This window comes from Venturia canescens, chromosome 3 (genome assembly GCF_019457755.1).
Source record: "Venturia canescens isolate UGA chromosome 3, ASM1945775v1, whole genome shotgun sequence".
Taxonomy (NCBI): Eukaryota; Metazoa; Arthropoda; class Insecta; order Hymenoptera; family Ichneumonidae; genus Venturia; species Venturia canescens.
The window spans coordinates 23,616,914-23,634,780 of record NC_057423.1 but is presented as its reverse complement, the minus strand read 5'-3'; the positions used below and the strand labels follow the sequence as shown (position 1 = coordinate 23,634,780).

General features: G+C 41.5%; 2 protein-coding genes and 1 long non-coding RNA gene across 3 annotated transcripts; 2 read left to right on the top strand and 1 right to left on the bottom strand.

Moving 5' to 3' along the window:
• Positions 1-3,713: 3,713 nt before the first annotated feature.
• Positions 3,714-5,787, top strand: LOC122408493 (uncharacterized). The gene is made up of 3 exons (XM_043415286.1): positions 3,714-5,035; positions 5,125-5,455; positions 5,643-5,787. Exons 1-3 carry the CDS (start codon positions 5,032-5,034, stop codon positions 5,785-5,787), a joined length of 480 nt encoding a protein of 159 aa, XP_043271221.1. The 5' UTR covers positions 3,714-5,031.
• A 2,261-nt stretch (positions 5,788-8,048) lies between these two features.
• On the top strand, positions 8,049-10,651 carry LOC122408492 (uncharacterized). The gene is made up of 2 exons (XM_043415284.1): positions 8,049-10,154; positions 10,565-10,651. Exons 1-2 carry the CDS (start codon positions 8,049-8,051, stop codon positions 10,649-10,651), a joined length of 2,193 nt encoding a protein of 730 aa, XP_043271219.1.
• Positions 10,652-14,140: 3,489 nt separating this feature from the next.
• LOC122407800 (uncharacterized) lies at positions 14,141-14,806 on the bottom strand. Its single transcript, XR_006260289.1, has 3 exons — positions 14,735-14,806; positions 14,554-14,612; positions 14,141-14,480 (listed from the first exon to the last, which is right to left on the bottom strand). It is a non-coding gene; the product is annotated as an uncharacterized lncRNA (long non-coding RNA).
• Positions 14,807-17,867: the final 3,061 nt, after the last annotated feature.

Below are 17,867 nucleotides of genomic sequence, written 5' to 3'. Positions count from 1 at the left end.
CTCAGCAAAATTAAAAATATATCCAGAGTCACTCGTTTCTTGGTACCATGCCATGAACCGCTTACGTTCCGCAGTAAACATTTTGTCAGGAGAATAAAAGTGCAGAGCTGGTAACGATCCGATATAATTTTGATTTTCTGGAGTGTTGAACAGATGAGGAAATGTACCTTTTGTCACAATATCATCAAATCCGAATGCTTTCGGTAGCGCACTGAGAGACATTGGCAAATAATTCAAACTATCGAGAAAACAGATTTTTCCTACTCTCATGGAAATTATTTTTGTTCCTCTCATTATCAGTGTAGGCATTTGAGTTTTTTGATCTTCAATGAGATAACGAAGTATGAATTGACCGTCAAATCCTCGAGCGTTATGAGCTATGCAAATTATTTTCTCGAATTTTGAATTAATAGTCAATTTCACAAGATTTCCTACTGGGTCGTCGGGAAATACAAATTCTCTCTGGCCACAAACTTCGCATTCATTTTCTATGATTTCATCGCTTAAACACGAGAGGCAAACACGTTGAGCTACACAGAGATTTGGTTCATGAACACGAGAAGAATTATCTCCTCGTAAACGTGTATGCTGTTGCGTTTCGAAATCATAGAAAATAAATTGCAACACTAAATTTTTTCGTTCCGTTGATTCTTTCCGTTCAAATGATTTAATTTTCAACGGAGCAATATAACAATTATGCGATGTGGGGCGTACGCGTTTGCATGTTTTACAAAACGACACTCCACATTCGTGAGGTGTTTTGCACCAGCTTTTAATAAGTCTAGAACAAGAGCGACAAATTTTCAACATTTCGCAAACGCTAGATTCTTGCTTATTTTTACATCCTCGGACTTTACGAGCTCTAGCTTTTTTATGCAACTCGAAACACTGTACTCCAAAAAATGAACGATTGCAGTCATTACACTGGGTGAGTGGCTCGCCATTACCCCTACATTCTACTGATTTACAGCGTGAGCATTCTTTGGAGCACCGATGTTCGATCGCACGAGTATATCCGGTGTTGCATAATGCACAAAATCCTCGACTTCCGAGAGCTCCGACTAGATTTAAAATCGGTTGAAAATGTCGGGAACGCTCGTAATAAATTATGAACAAAGTATGCTTTATTCGACCGAACTCTGAAATAACATTTTCTCTTCCATCAAACAACGCGGGGGTACGTTTTCCGAACGAAAGAAATTCGTAAACTACGATGGCAACACCTTCGCGAATAAAATATTTTTGAAACAATTTTATTTCGCGTAGCCCGCATCCGCGCGGTGGAATTTGGATGTGAGCTTTTTGCACTAGTTTTAATGCCTCAGAGCGCTGATATTCTCGTCGGGAATCGCGTATTTTTTGCCAATTTTTATGTAATTCTCCTGTACGCAATTCTCCTCGATCAGCGTAAGCATATGCAGTGACAAGTGATCGAGGTAAACATAAATTATCGCGATTATCTATATGTAGAATTGAGCGTTTAGCTACCTCTTCGTGAGAGAGAGGAGTGCCCCCACGACCGCCGCCCTGAACGCCGCGAACGATACACATTTTTATTTCTAACGAGTCATCAACTATTCTAAACTCACGGGCGCTTTGTGAAATATCGTTGATCAATTTCCAAATATCATCGAGCGAGAAGTCGCGTACTGGACGAAAGGATAGCCACGCAGCTCCTTGAGAAAACCCTGGTGAATTGATTTCCAATCCAGCGTAATCGTGAGGTTCGCATGATTCCGTGAGATGAGTCATTACATCTCGCATTGCCCCCTGAATCCAAGAAAACTGATCCGTGTTTTCTGGAGGTTTCTTTAGTTTCAACACAATTTCGCGTCCTCGTGTCTTGAAACGACGGAAGTAGCGTGCCCTCTCGCTAATGATTTGGAAACGATGCCCAGGAGGTAAAATATTTCCCCATTTTTCTTCTTCTCCTCCTCCTCCTCCACCGATTTGGTATGCTGAAAATGAAAAACAAGGAAATTAGTATCGTCATCATGTAAAATCAAATAAATAGTAAAACATGCGGAAAAAAAGTTACGATTACTAACAAAAAATTCTCTACTCCGTCTCATCATCTTCAGATGTTTCCAATCTCTCTAGGAGCCATTCAGCATTGAAAAGACGCCTATCGACTTCCCGAAAAAACGCGTCCTCGTGTAAATTTTCATTCTCCCCGGAAAAATACCCTGGATTTTTTTTTTTTTCAATTGTCGTTATATAGATCGGATTATACAATGGACCACGCAATTAACAAGATAGTTGTATTTTACAAAAAATTTTTTTTTGGTTCTCACCTGAATCTGCTTCAGAAGTTTCAGAAGCGTCAGAAACTTGTTCCTCGTCGTCGTCTTCCCACGCAATTCGTGCCAATTCATCATCAGTCTCTTCATTATCGTGAACAGATTCTTCTTCTTCTTCTTCTTCTTCTTCTTCTTCTTCTTCCTCGCTACTGCTACTACTGCTGCTACTGTCGCTGCTAGATTCGCTGGTTTCAAAATTGAGACGGCGAACTCCAGATGTTCTAGCGATTCCTGAAGGTCCTGCAACTGCCTCATCCCCTATTTCATCGTTATCAAAACGATACGATGGACCCGTTATCCTGATGTCCGAGGGGTTTATCACGTTCGGGGCACGTGTATCGATCCAACAATCGGTTTTCGGGCGACCTTCGACACCCGGATTATCATCCATATCATGGTCATCGGAATCAGTGCGTCCTTCTTCATTAAAATTGTAACGCTCCTCTTCGCTACATAGTTCCTGGTATCGACGCACTGTACACACGATCATTTTTTGAAAATTCAAATTTCATACACTCTCACTCACTCGTATTCCCACACTCACTCTCGCTATCAGAAATTCTTTGATACTTACCCCTCTCGGCAAATATCCCGGCTAACTCGGGGTCATCACCCCATCCTCGACGACGTATCACCCTGACGACTGAATCGATCAGAGGAGTCGCATGAAAATACCCCGTCCTCCATCCGTATATAAGATCTCGTTTGGATAAATCTAATAAAACGCCACGAATTTTTCGAAGCACTACACTTGAAGGTAAATGATACATCATTTCCTTCTGTTTCGCCTCCGTCCATCTTGAGGCTAAACGCGGTACACGTCGCACCAAAAACTTGAACAATTCACCCAACAAATATCGCGGAATAACTCGAGACATTTTAACCGAACGAACTCTTTGAACGTCAGAAATCGAATGAAAGATTTTCAAAGGAGTTCTTCGGTATTTTAATAGATTGAAAAATTCCACTCGTTGCATCTCGATATGATACCAACGAGGTATAGGAAAAAGAGAGGGGTAGAGTGAAAAAATAATTCGCAGGGGTTCATATTCACCGAAGAATATCACGTGAATATAAGGATAAAATGCTGATCGAGTTCCGCTCACACTATTTGAACTTAAATCGAAATACAAAAAGTAAAAAATTTCCATCACACTCCCGCGCATTCTATCGAGCCTAATGCGGAGTAGAACGGATGTGAAGGATCAAGTTCGGTTATCAAAGTTGCCTGGTGAGCACAGAGATTCTGCATATTTCACTAAAAACGTGGTAAACCGGCAGGTCGATATTTTTGTATTCATTTTTTTTCTCTTTCGAGGAAAATAACGTTGACGTTGCATTTTTGCACGTGCGCTCGAAAAAAATTCAGGAGACTTCTGTCTCCAGGTGCGAGCATGTGAGTAGGTATGAGAATGTGTATATATGAATATATGAGAGTATATATAACAGATATATGTATATATTACCACAAAAACGGAGGCGGTGTTTGACCTCGAAAAATAATTATGAAAATACAATTTTTTTATCCAATCATATAGTGATTGAGACGGTGAGAGGTGGGGGAAAATATATAAATCGGAATTTTTTTCCGATCTGCTATCATTATTTCAAGTGTCTATAAACCTGAAGCATCGAAGAAATGGAGTATACCGGAACAATGACGGAGGTGCAACGTGTTTCATCATCGTCATCTCAACTCGTGATGGGAGTTGTTTACGGAATGAATAATTCATTCGGAAAAATAATTGCATCGGGTTTTGAGCTTTCTCCTAAAACCGGAATTCTTACGCCAACCATCAAATTATTGACAAATTCTTTCATCGGAGTAACTCTCAATATCGAGGGATGGCAAAGTTTTAAATCGGACTACGATCGAATTTCGCATTATTTTGGAGGGCCACGCTGGGACGCTGAAAGAATGCTTGGAACAAAAATCGTTCATGGATCGCATTGCACTGTTTTTACCTCCTGCTTTCAACAATCAGCAGTCTGCTTCAGCAACACTAGTATGCCAGCAATTGGAGAGGTTCCCACCGGAGTTCGACAGTGCAATATTATCCTACAGGGATCGACCTTCAAGAAGTTGAAAGAAGTCAGCAAGTGCATCGACGCTCATGTACAAAAACTTGAGCGTGAGAGTGCAGCAGTAAATATGTGTGTGACCATCATAATCTCCACCACCCATGATCTCCACATTGCAAGCGGCGGGCAGCAGGATGTAATGCGAATCCTAGAGACAGAAGACTACTTGGGAAAAATAATGAAAGAAACTCGGGAAAAAATGGATGAACAATACCCTGATTTCGTTCGAAATTCGATGGAAGCAGTGATTTCTGAAATCACAACACTGTTCCGATTTGAAATTTGTCAACTCGTAACAGTCTACGACGGAAAATCTCTTTAAATTTCTTGGAAATAATTTTTAGTTGTAAGATTTCATCAATAAGCGGCTGAAAATAAAAATACTAGCATAACTTTACATATAAATTTTTTCATCGTTACGCGTATAAACGGGTAAATCTCTTCAAGTAAAAACTCAAGTAAAAAAAAGATAGCAGCACGAACCCGAATCCTGGTGTCAGCGTGGGACTGAAGCTAAGACATGAAATCGAAGATTCAGCAGAAAAAAGGAGTGGGGAAAAACCATCCATCCCGATGAGACTGACGATCTAGAGCTCATTAACAATTCTGCTTCCAAAGTGCACGAGTAGAGTGAAAAAAACTTCAAAAAATGAGTAAGTTGAAAGTTTAAAAAAATAGTGAAGGTGAAAAATAAAAAGTTTTAATGTGAGATCGTAATTCATTTCTTGTTTTTTCGCTCTAGCTCTGTACTACGAGGATTATGTGTCACCATCGGACCCTTTACCTCATGTGGAATTGAGGGTTTATGTGACGGATGGTGTAAGGCGGGTGGAATTGGTGTATGACGACACCATCCACGATCATTACCAGCATCATCAGCGAGATTGGACGAGGGTGCAGCAATATCGTCGGGGGGCAACGGAGATCGAGCGTCGGGAGAACGCCGCACGTTCTCGAGCCCTGAAGAAAAGAAGGGAAGCAAAAAAGCTCCTCAAGCGAAAAGCTGAACCGTCCTCGTGGATCGACGTGACGTTTCCAAAAAGAAATAGAAGTGATATGGACCTCGTGGAACGGTGAGTTTATTTTTCTAGTATTATTCCACAAACGTTTGTTATTTTTAAATATTGAACATACAATTTTTTGTAATTAACATAAATTTGAAAATCGTGAAAAAATTATTTGATTTGATCGTTTTCTAAATTTGTTCTATATTATTTACGTATGCAGTATTTTTAATATCTCGTTTTTTAAATTTTTCAGGGAGGAAAAAAAGAAATTGAAATGGAGGCTTATACCCTTCGATTTCGAATCTCCACGCCCTCCAAATATACGACGATTAGAGAATGAGTTGAAGAGAGTGGCTATTCTAGAAAGCGATGAAGAAGCAGAAGAAGAAGACCCGTAAGTATAAGTTTGCTTAAAACATGAAAACCTCCTTCATCGAAACAAGAAAGTATATTTAAAAAAATTGGTTTTCTCGGTTTCAGGAGAAAGAAGAAGAAGCGGAACGAATAAAAATAATTTCCAATCGAATTAAAATCAATAAAATTCCTGTAATATTTAAATTCAGCTGCAAAAAAAAATAAAGTAAAAAATCTTAAATCTACACGTTTTTCAGAAAAAAATTATTACCCCCCCATAGTCATTCGTCATCCTCATCATCATCATCATCATCGTCATCATCATCATCATCATCATCATCATCATCATCATCATCATCATCATCATCATCATCATCATCATCATCATCATCATCATCATCATCATCATCATCATCATCATTATCATCTTCATCTTCACCTTAATTAATAAGGTAAACGCATAAAAAAGTAGAAAACATACAGGTATGGTAGTTCTCGCACTATCCCCACTCCTGCCCCCCCTCACACCTGTCCACCAAGCTATTTACCTGTGGAGTGGGAAAAAATAGCTTGGAGTGGGGAGGTGTTGTGGTGGGGGAAGGAGTGGGGATAGGAGTGGGGGGCGCCATACCTGTATGTAGTCTACTAGTGGGAAGTAAAAATTGCCGTCATCGAATATAAACTGCAGAGTTATTTTGGAAGCTTGAACATATACATTATGTACAATTTTTTTCATTTATCGATGCACAATAATATCCCTTCTATATTGCGGAATAATTTGTTTCCGTTTTTTATTAAATTAGTGCAATTAAGTAAAAATTACTTGAAGATAGTTCTCTCAATTCCCTCTGCATGAATACTTGTGATCCACCAGTTCTAGACAAGCCCTGACTTTTATTTGGATAAACAATTTAAACGGAAAGTGATGGGCCGGACAAGTACTTTTAACACATATTTAAACATAATTTGTATCGATCCAATCGACGTCAAATTTTGTGAATAATACCAGAGGATTCTGAAAGTCTGAGAAGAATCGATTTTCTTATAAGTCTCTGCCACCATAGAGTAAGAAATGGCTAGCTTGCATGTGATTCTTTTGGATTTGAAAGCTTCTTACAAGGAAAGTCTTTCCGCTGTCCCCCTCCGATTTTAATGAAACTTGAATATGTTATTCTACATCAAAATCTAAGAGACACGTATTTTTTTTTATCGGCGGAAAAACGTTTCTAGGGGGTGAAATCATCCCTTGAAGTTGAGACCTCCGAGGGGTACTTTTCAGGTTTCACCTATTTCCACTTGAGATAATCGAATGCACCCAAATGGATAATTACCTTAATGATAAACGATGAAAAATGCAACTGGTTTCACATCGGGGGGTTGCATAAGAAAAAAGTTATAGGGGTTGAAATTCACAAAATCGTTATAACAAAAAAACTATTGCACCTATCTCGATGAATTCAATTGCATTTTGAAGAGGGTAAAAAAATAGTAGATACGGGTTTTTGCGTTTTCCTCGCAAATCAAGTTAAGGGGGTGAACTACCCCTATGTATGTTTACGCTTAATCTCAATCAAACGGCAGTAATTCTTTTTTTTCTTGTTTCCTCTCCTCGTAATACGTTTTTTCTTCAAATTTACAACATCCACATATCAACAGATGGATGGATTTTTCCTGCAATTACATTTTCCTAACTGGTGAAAGTGATAGAACCCAAAGTATGCGTCCAATCTTAATGGTTTGTTTTTTATTTGAAGGCATTTTGAGACTCTTCTAGTTATACTTAAAAGATTCTATTCAAAATTTATTTAAACAATGGATTTGATCTACTTGAGCAAGGAAAATTGGAAAAAATCGAATTTTTCCGTTGAAAATTCTACCATTTTATGAATTCTTTATTTTTTGTAACTTTTTACGGTATTCATACGAATTACATCCATAGTTTAAAAGAATTCACTTTATTATTTTTTCCGCGAAAAATTGTAGATTGGATAACTTTTACGAATAACAATTTTTTTTATTAGTTAATAATGAATAAACCACGATGTTCATACTAGGGCTTGGTTATGTGCGAGTTGGTAGCCCTGTAAATGAGGAGATCGAGGCACCACTGGGGGATTGAGAAAAGATGGCGACGAGTGAGCAACGAGTGAGCATCAAGGCGTCGCTCGCTCTATCAAAATATTAAAGTATTCTTCTAACTAACAAGCTAATTGTGTGTTATTATCACCCCGATCAAAACATTGGCGCCCAAGTGTTTGACCCGCTTGGTTTGATAGCGCCGTTACTGATAAACGGGAAAATAATAATGCAGCGACTATGGTTGTTCGATATCGATTGGGATCAGAGTCTGCCGGAGGAATCCCGGACCGCCTGGGAAAGTTACTACGCCTCTCTGTCGAGAATCAATGAGCTACGAATTCCAAGAAACGTCGTACCAGGAAACTCGTCCGATAAATTCGACATTTTTGGATTCGGCGACGCGTCGGAGACAGCTTTCGGAGCGTGTTTATACGCGGTGAGTCGTGACGACGAAGGGAACATCCACTCCCACCTCATTTGCTCGAAAACAAAGGTTGCACCGTTAAAAACGATTTCGATGCCTCGTTTGGAATTAGAAGCGGCTCTGCTCCTCGCAAAACTTTATACGACAGTAAAAACAGCGTACGGAGAGCGTCTCAAGGACGTCAAATTGTGGAGCGATAGTACAATCGTTCTAGGCTGGCTCAAGACGTCGCCAAACGCAATGAAGACTTTCGTAGCGAATCGAATTTCGAAAATTCAAACTCTCACAAAGGCAACGGATTGGTACCACGTCCCATCGGAAGACAATCCCGCTGACATGCTGTCGCGAGGAATCACGGTCGAACGATTGATCGAGGACAAACTGTGGTGGCATGGACCGCCGTGGCTGACGCAGGAGGAGCCGTGGCCGAAAAACATGAGGAAACCGGACACAGAATTACCGGAATTAAAGCCAGTGACCGTCACTCTGACGACAATCACCGTATCGAGCATTCTCGAGAAATTTAAGTCATACCGCAAATTAATGCGTGTTATCGCCTACTGTCTTCGCTGGAGAAATCGAAAAAATCCGTCTAAGAATCGAGCACTCACCGTCCAGGAGCTCGACCGAGCAGAAAAAGCCATAGCAAGAATGGTTCAACACGAAAGATTCGCGCAAGAAATTCGCGACCTTGAGAACAAAAACGAGATACATCGCAAAAGCCCGCTTCGAGCACTGACCCCCGTGTTGGACGACGAAGGTTTGCTCCGAGTCGGAGGACGACTCAGGAATGCAGAATTGTCTGAGGATCAAAAGCACCAGATAATTCTCCCGGCGAAACATTTCGTTACAACGTTGATATTGAAAGAGGAACATTTGCGTTTACATCACTGCCCTCCGATGCAAATATTGCACTCAGTGCGGCACAAATTCTGGCCTTTGAGCGGCCACAGGGAGACGAAAAAGATAGTAAAAGCGTGTCTCCCCTGTTTTCGATTTCGCCCGAGCTTTCCCGAGGTGAAGATGGGCGATTTACCCGCGCAACGAGTCTGTGGATTCGTGCGACCGTTCGTGACAACTGGCATCGACTACGCTGGCCCGATACAAATTCGTGAGAGCCGCCGTCGTGGAAGGATTCACGTCTGCAAGGGTTACATCGCAGTTTTTACCTGTTTTAGCACAAAAGCTGTGCATTTGGAACTCGTGACAGAACTCACGACCGAGGCATTCTTGGCCGCGCTGCGTCGTTTCACCGCCCGGCGAGGTGTCTGTTCACAGCTGTTCTCTGATAACGCAACGAATTTTGTCGGCGCCGCCCGCGAACTCAAAGAAATTTATGAGTTTCTCGAAAAAGAAAAAACCGAGATAGAAAACAATCTCGCGAACCAGCGCATTCAATGGAATTTTATTCCACCCCGAGCCCCGACGTTTGGCGGCTTATGGGAGGCGGCCGTAAAAGTCGCGAAAAAACATCTGTATACAATGACACGAGGCTTGACCTTGACATATGAAGAGTACAGCACGCTCTTAACTGAAATCGAGGCAATTCTAAATTCCCGACCCCTGACCCCCTTGTCCAGCGATCCAGCTGATCTATCCGTGCTCACCCCTGCCCATTTCCTTGTTGGCGATTCACTTTTTCAGCCTGTGCAGCACGATCTTCGGGAGACGCCGGATAATCACCTATCACGGTGGGAGCACCTGCAGAAAATTCGTCAAAAGTTATGGCGAAGATGGCAGGACGAGTATCTACAAGAGCTTCAAAAACGAAGCAAATGGAGCAAAAACGGAGCAAATATCGAGGTCAACACAGTTGTCTTGCTCAAGGACGATAACGTATCACCCCTTCATTGGGCGCTTGGCAGAATTGTCGAGCTTTTCCCGGGTCCGGACGGCGTCGTACGGGTCGTGAGTGTGCGAACTCAGACTGGCATTTTTAAGAGAGCCGTTCGCAACCTGTGCCCTATCCCGAGGGACGAATCTCCGGACGTCGAAGGCGACGCGAAGAAAGAAGAAATTATCGTCGATTCGAAAAATTGAAACTTGAATAGCTTAGTTTTATTTTGTTTGTCAAACACAAAACTCTAAAGTATGATTTGTTGTCAAACGCGAAAAGTCTCGCGTATTATTTGTTTGCCATGCGATTTTCTATTAATTTATCTAACGTTAATTATTAAAAGCAATTCATATACTTATTGTTACAGTAGCCTCCGTTAAATGAGAAAGAAAGTTTTGTTTTGTTTTTCTTCTCTTCAAAATGTAAAGAGATATAACTTTGTTTTGCATTTGTAACCGAAATATTGAAAGGTTCTTTCAAGGGAGGCGGAATGTTCATACTAGGGCTTGGTTATGTGCGAGTTGGTAGCCCTGTAAATGAGGAGATCGAGGCACCACTGGGGGATTGAGAAAAGATGGCGACGAGTGAGCAACGAGTGAGCATCAAGGCGTCGCTCGCTCTATCAAAATATTAAAGTATTCTTCTAACTAACAAGCTAATTGTGTGTTATTATCACCCCGATCAAAACACACGAGATAAATTAAAAAATATGTATTTCTTATACTTTTCACAAAAATTTCGTAAATACTGACGTATTTTCATAGTTATCATATCTCCCCCCTTTACTTGACGGTGTTATTTCGGAGTGACTTCTGTCCGGTCTGTGACTCGCTCCCAAAATTAGGTTTGAAATACGACGCAGAAGCAGTGATAAAACTGCGATCGCGGAATGTATTCACCACAGTCAGTTATTTTTATTTTACACAAAAGAAGTGCCTTACAATTCGAGACTATTTAAAACAAAGTTGCAAGTATTAATCAAAATGAAGATAAATCCTTTGAACGTTATTAGAATGCTTCTCGCAACTTTTGAAGTTATGCGTTTACCGGATTCGCCAGTGAATAACGATGAAATACAGTTGAAAGAAAACATTGAAAATATTTTGTTGACTGCAATAAACGAATACAGTGGTTTCGACATGGTAGAAGAAAATTCTTTGCATTTTGAAGAACCATTTAAGGATCGGGAAATGGAAATTGTTGAAGATCAAGAATGGGCAGACGCCCTGCATGAACCAGAACTTCCGCCTGATACATGCACTCGTGATGACGAAGACTTATCTTACGAGTACAAATTAAGGGCCGTTGAGTATTGGCGCAGCGGGAAGACAGGAAATTTAGGTTTGGGAAGTGTTAAACAAAAGTTCAAGAAAGTGTAATCTATACGACAGTTGCGGCGGTGGGCCCACAATTTGAACAAGGGGGGGACATACAATAAAAAATTAGCACGAATTTGTGGATACACTTTGGAAAATTTCAAAGCTGTTGTGGATGCTGGTTTAATAGTGCACGATTCCGATTTAAAAAAATGGGCCTTGCATGCTCAAAAAGAAGTAGGGCATACTGATTTTCGTTTCAAAGCATCTCGTACGTGGATAAACTCATTCAAAGCAGCTCATCGTATCGTATCGAGAAAAATTAATAAATTCATTACATCCAAAACAATTGAAGATGGAAAAGTCTTGGAACAACAAAGTCAAAAATTTTTCTATGACGTAAAGCAAAATATTAGAACGTACGAATTGTCAAATAAATTTAACGCAGATCAGAGTGGCTTCCAACTAGAAATGCATTCAGGAAGAACTTTAGCGATCGAAGGAGAAAAGCAAGTACAATGTCTTGTACAATCAGTCTCTTCTACGACTCACAGTTACACTATTCAGCAGACTATATCAGCTGACGGCAAGCTGCTATCTCCTCTATTTTTAGTTTTAAAAGAACCAACTGGCAAGATTGGTCCATTAGTGGAGAAAACGCTTTTCAGACCCGATAATGTGTACATAGAAGTATCCAAGTCTGGGAAGCTTACTTCAGGTATAAATTACATCCACTGTTTTTGTGTAAACATTTTTTCGATTGAAAAAATAATACGTTTTTCTATTTTCAGATCATTTTAAAATTTGGTTGGAGCATGTATTTTTCCTGAAAGTTGGCCCAAAATCATTATTACTGATTGATTCTTGGACTGGATACTGTCCCCAAGCTGTACTTGATGTGAAACCTTCAAATAGAGATGTGAAAGTAATGATTATACCTAAAGGAACTACCGGAAAAATCCAACCCCTCGATGTTTTTGGATTCCGAATATGGAAAAATTTTGTTAGACATTTTTCTGATAATTGTCTTTTGATGAATTATGATATTAATTTGCATTTGAGAAACAATATCATAAAGCTGCAATCACTCGTTCATAACCAACTGTCGTCACCACGTTATATCGATCTTTTCAAATATTCTTGGTACAAAAGTGGTTACATAGAAGAAATACCTGCGAATTTTGAGAATCCTGTAGATTTTGCATTTGGAGATTCCTGCAACTCACATTGTGAAGTTCCAGGATGCGAAAATGTTGCTATTGTTCCTGGTGCAAAAAGTCGCTATGTTTTAAACACTTTTTCGATGATTATCATTACTGCAGTACTTACAACGGTTAATAGAGCACACCATTATATGTTCCCTTCTATTTATCGCTATAGTGATTATTTTGTTAGACTGTTGACATATTATTAATAAAAGATATAAGCATATTGTACACTTTTTTTTACTCGACTATGTAGTTTTTCTATACGTCATCCCAAAACTTGGTCTTATCAACCGGAACGAATATGAGTATATGTGTAAGCGCTTATCGTATGCCTATGTTATTATCTAATTGCCAAATATAAATCGGTCAGAATTATCGATAAGTCAGATATAAATACTTTTCCATCTGAAGATTCACCTATAAATAAGTTGGCATTTAGATAAAATCGTTCATTGAATGGTATATCCGCAACATTGTTGTTGTAAATTTGAAGAAAAAACGTATTACGAGGAGAGGAAACAAGAAAAAAAAGAATTACTGCCGTTTGATTGAGATTAAACGTAAACATACATAGGGGTAGTTCACCCCCTTAACTTGATTTGCGAGGAAAACGCAAAAACCCGTATCTACTATTTTTTTACCCCCTTCAAAATGCAATTGAATTCATCGAAATAGGTGCAATAGTTTTTTTGTTATAACGATTTTGTGAATTTCAACCCCTATAACTTTTTTCTTATGCAACCCCCCGATGTGAAACCAGTTGCATTTTTCATCGTTTATCATTAAGGTAATTATCCATTTGGGTGCATTCGATTATCTCAAGTGGAAATGGGTGAAACCTGAAAAGTACCCCTCGGAGGTCTCAACTTCAAGCGATGATTTCACCCCCTAGAAACATTTTTCCGCCGATAAAAAAAAATACGTGTCTCTTAGATTTTGATGTAGAATAACATATTCAAGTTTCATTAAAATCGGAGGGGGACAGCGGAAAGACTTTCCTTGTTAGAACAATTAAATAATGTCAAAATTTGAAGTTACTAATAAAATACTTGTCCACCGATTGATATCATAAATTTTAGTGCTGCACGTAATTCAAATGGTAACTTTTTTCAATTCATTAGAAAATACTTGGTCTCGAATTGATATAATAAATTTTAATGTTGCACGTAAATTAGATGGAATTTTTTTCAATTGATTTAGCTGTTCGAATCAAATAAGAAGAATGAGGCATCGGTTTCCAAAATGATTTCAAGCGCGATTTTTCGGTTTTTTTTTTTTTTTTACTTGTTATTTGATTCTTTTGACACTTTAAAAAATAGATACAGATTAGTTTTTTGTTTTAATATAACGTTTTTTCAAGATTTGTGCAATTTTTTTCGAGTTGTTCTCTATTTTTTTTATGAAATAATTTTTTTTATAATTAAAAAAAAATTTTGTTTGAATTTTTTTTTATGGGTTACTTTTATATGGAAAGAATCATCAATATCCAGAGACGCTGCACTTTGAGCTATGTTTGTTATTAATTGACAGATATCTACAAATGTATAGGCGCGGACAGGACGGAATGAAAGCCAGACGGGGCCGTGCGCTAAGCAGCTCGCGGAGAACGAGATCCCCGCGTAGTCACCACCCTCACAGTGACTCGTGAGATGCGTCAGAAGATCGCGGAATGCTCCTTCAAGCCATGTTGTCACGTTTGCGCCAGCGTGAGGTTGGCGGATACGCAATGTTATCTCCCGACCACGTAGTTGAAAACGTTTTAAATAACGGGCTGTATCGTGCGTGATGATGATCCGCCCTCCCGGGGGTTGCACATCCCCGAAAGCCTCGTTCCCCTGTGTATTGCGTGTTCTTCCCCCGCCCGTTTGTATATCTGTAATCAAACAAAGGCGTGAGTTATAGAGTAGAGATCGCCGATAAAAAGGCATATTGTAACTTTAGTGTACCTCGTACTAATCGCGGTACGCCAATAACGAGTCAGCTGACGAGTCAACTGACGAGTACCCTGTGGTAAATATAATAAAGCCTTTTAAACATGTCCTGCATATACCGCAAGGGCTAGTGATAAAGAGAGAGAAAGCGTGCGAGTGAGGGAGAAAGAGAGAGAAGACGTTATTATTTCTTTACCTGAATCACACTCCATCAGCTCTTGAAACCATAGGGCGAAGCGTCTAGCTTCTAATCGCTCCTCGTTTATACGCTCCTCCTTCTCCTCCTCCTCCTGTTGAGCATCCATCGGATACACCCCCAGCTGATTCTCGGGCTGTACGAGGTCATCTTCCTGCTGACGATGGTGGTGATACGATGGACCCGCTATCGCTCCGTCGTCATCGTTTGCTCTGGCTTGCCGGTACACAGCTGTTTGGGTTATTTCATAATTTCTGTTTATTAACGCGGTTTATTTTTATTTTATTATCACTGTACGACTATGCTTACACAGTATATCAGACCGATCGCTAAACATCAAGGAGGGGTTGAGAATAGTCGACGCCTCGTCGTCATCAGACGCGGGCTGCAGCGGTATCGGTTCGGCCGATGCTGCCGAGGTGCTCGCCCTAGGCTCTTCCTCAACCCTCTCCTCATGCTGCGGTTCTGAAAAAATACCGCTCCAGTAGTTTTTATATCTAAAACGAAAATCGAGGATAATAAGGCCAAAACAGAGCTGAATACGTACGGTAAAGGGCGGTTTGATGCTCTAGATCCGCTTCCTCCACAGCTCTCGTCGCCTCAGCGAGAGCCTCTTCTTCTTCGTCGCTCACCGCATCGTAAAACTGCCGATAGCCTATGGTGAAATCCTGCGGTATCGGCTCGGCCGGGGCTGCCGAGGTGCTCGCTCTAGGCTCTTCCCCTACCCCCTCCTCATGCAGCGGTTCTGAAAAAATACCACCCCCCAGTAGTTTTTATGTCTAAAAACGAAAATCGAGGGTAATAACGCCAAAACAGAGTTGAATACGCACGGTAGAGGGCGGTTTGACGCTCTAGAGCCGTTTCCTCCACAGCTCTCGTCGCCTCAGCGAGAGCCTCTTCTTCGTCACTCCCCGCATCGTAAAACTGCCGATAGCCTATGGTAAAAATAACTGCTGTATTGCTAACCGCCAACAACAGTGATTTATCGAGATAATGGTACTTACATCTGATTTCATCGACAAGGCCTCTTACGCGGGGAGCTTCTAAAACACCGCGGCGCTGTAACTCCTCATACACAACACCCAGCACTCGTTGACCACTTAATATGCCTCTGTTATAGGCCACCACTAGAGCGCGTAAAGGGGCCCACCAGATTACGTATTTAAGTCTGTTCACGAGTCGATCACCCGATAAATGCAGCAGCTCGTAACACCATAGATCATTACACCGACGTCTCAGCTGAGCGCTATGCGGTTTTGTTAGACGTAAAAGACCCAAAATACAAGAACGCACTGATTCATCCGACATTGTAAGGGGTAATCGTTAAATACCGCTCTATATGACGGTTGAATCGCTACTGACATATCTCGAGCGAGAAGATAGGTGTGAATCATAATTAAAATGCTACCGATACTTTTTTCAAGACAGCAAAGGAGCAGTCGCTGAAGTTTAACAGTACTCTGCATGGTCCCCGGTGTTTGCGTGAAAAAGCACGCGCACGAGTGAGACAGTTTTGTTTATGTCTGCAAGCATATTTCCGAGCATATTGCTCCATCTCCTGTATAGCATCTTCTCCCGAAGACCGAGCTGTGTCTTTAGCCCTCGGAGATACTCCCTTCATAAGTGAATCGGTTGAATCCGCAAAAATAGCATATAATAAAGAATATATATCGGTGGGGTTTGTTTAGAGGTATCAAGAGGCTGCAGCCGTATGCGTCGTTTTGACAGCTCTGTATAAAGCATCGCGTCTCACGGGAGAGCGAGAGAGAGGATTGCTCGCTAAAGGATCGGTGTGATGAGAGCGAGCGAGACGGTATATGGTATCACTGCTACAACTCTGAAGCGCTGTACCTCTACATCTAGCGAAAGAGCGAGTGAGAGAATGCACGGTGTCGCGAGTGTGAGCGAGAGGGCATAGGCTGTTGCTGCTGCTCTCGCGCTCGTGCGCTTCACAAGAGAGAGAGAGTGAGCGAGAAAATGTATCATGTCTCCAGGTGTGGGCGAGAGGCTGTGCTCTATTCTCGTTACAGCTCTGGAGCTCTCGGCCGATGCACGTGCAATTCTGATGACGCTGCACGACGACGTCGCGAGAGCGCAGGGCCTCGCTTCTCATGAGAGAGCGAGCGAGAGGGTTTATCACGGCACGGGTGCGAGCGAGATAGCATGCGCTATCATTGCCATAACTCTCAAATGCTCGAGTATTGTGCCTCACGAGAGAGAGAGAGAGAGAGAGAGGATGTACCATACCGTTGGAGCGAGCGAGACGGTATATGCCTTCGCTGCTGGCTGCTGCTTAAAGAACCAGCGACTTAAGGTCAATGCTACGATGACGTACTCCCCCGCCTGCTTAGAGGCTGTGCACGGTGAGCGCGAGGTATCGCATCTCAAGAGAGAGCGAGCGAGAGCGTATACGTTGACGCGTATGCTAGCACGAGAGCGAGTAAGAGGGTGTACGTCGTCGAGATTGCAGCCACGTGCAGTTTTGATGAAGCAGCGAATACCTCAAGCTCTCGCGAGGCATCGCGCCTCGCGAGCGGCCTTATCTAAGCGTGAGAGTGAGTGTGAGGGCATGTGTGAATCCTTTGCCCCTATACGAGGATGACTGCATCGAGCCGAGGTGCCAGCTGTTTTACACCCCTCCTGTCCTTCTTTTGCCCCTGCACTGATATGCTCATCATAAGCACGTATTTGCATAAACGTCTTAGCCTCTTCTCCCATCAGTCTTCAACCGAAACGCGCGCGAGCATCTCATCCCGGTCACACTTATATTCTGTCCCTCTACAAGTTTTTTCTTTTTTTTTTTGTTTTTTGCTTCAAAATGTATCCACGCTACCGCTATTACGAATTTCTGTGTCGTTCATTTACGTGCCGCGTCATGCGGTTGTTGAGCGTTGCGTCCCTGTACATCCGTACCGACGCTCTAGAACAATTGTATCTCCACGTGGTAGATTTAATGCATAGCGAGTTTATAGACAGGAGGTTGGGCCGACCCATCCAAAGCGAGGAGGCAACGCCGGGCGTGAACTGTGTGGTGGTGCTGCGGGGCTCGCGTATTGCGTACCGTGGGGAAATCGTATACCGTGATAGCGGTGATTTTGTTGAGGTGTATCTGGTGGACAATGGTGACAGTGAA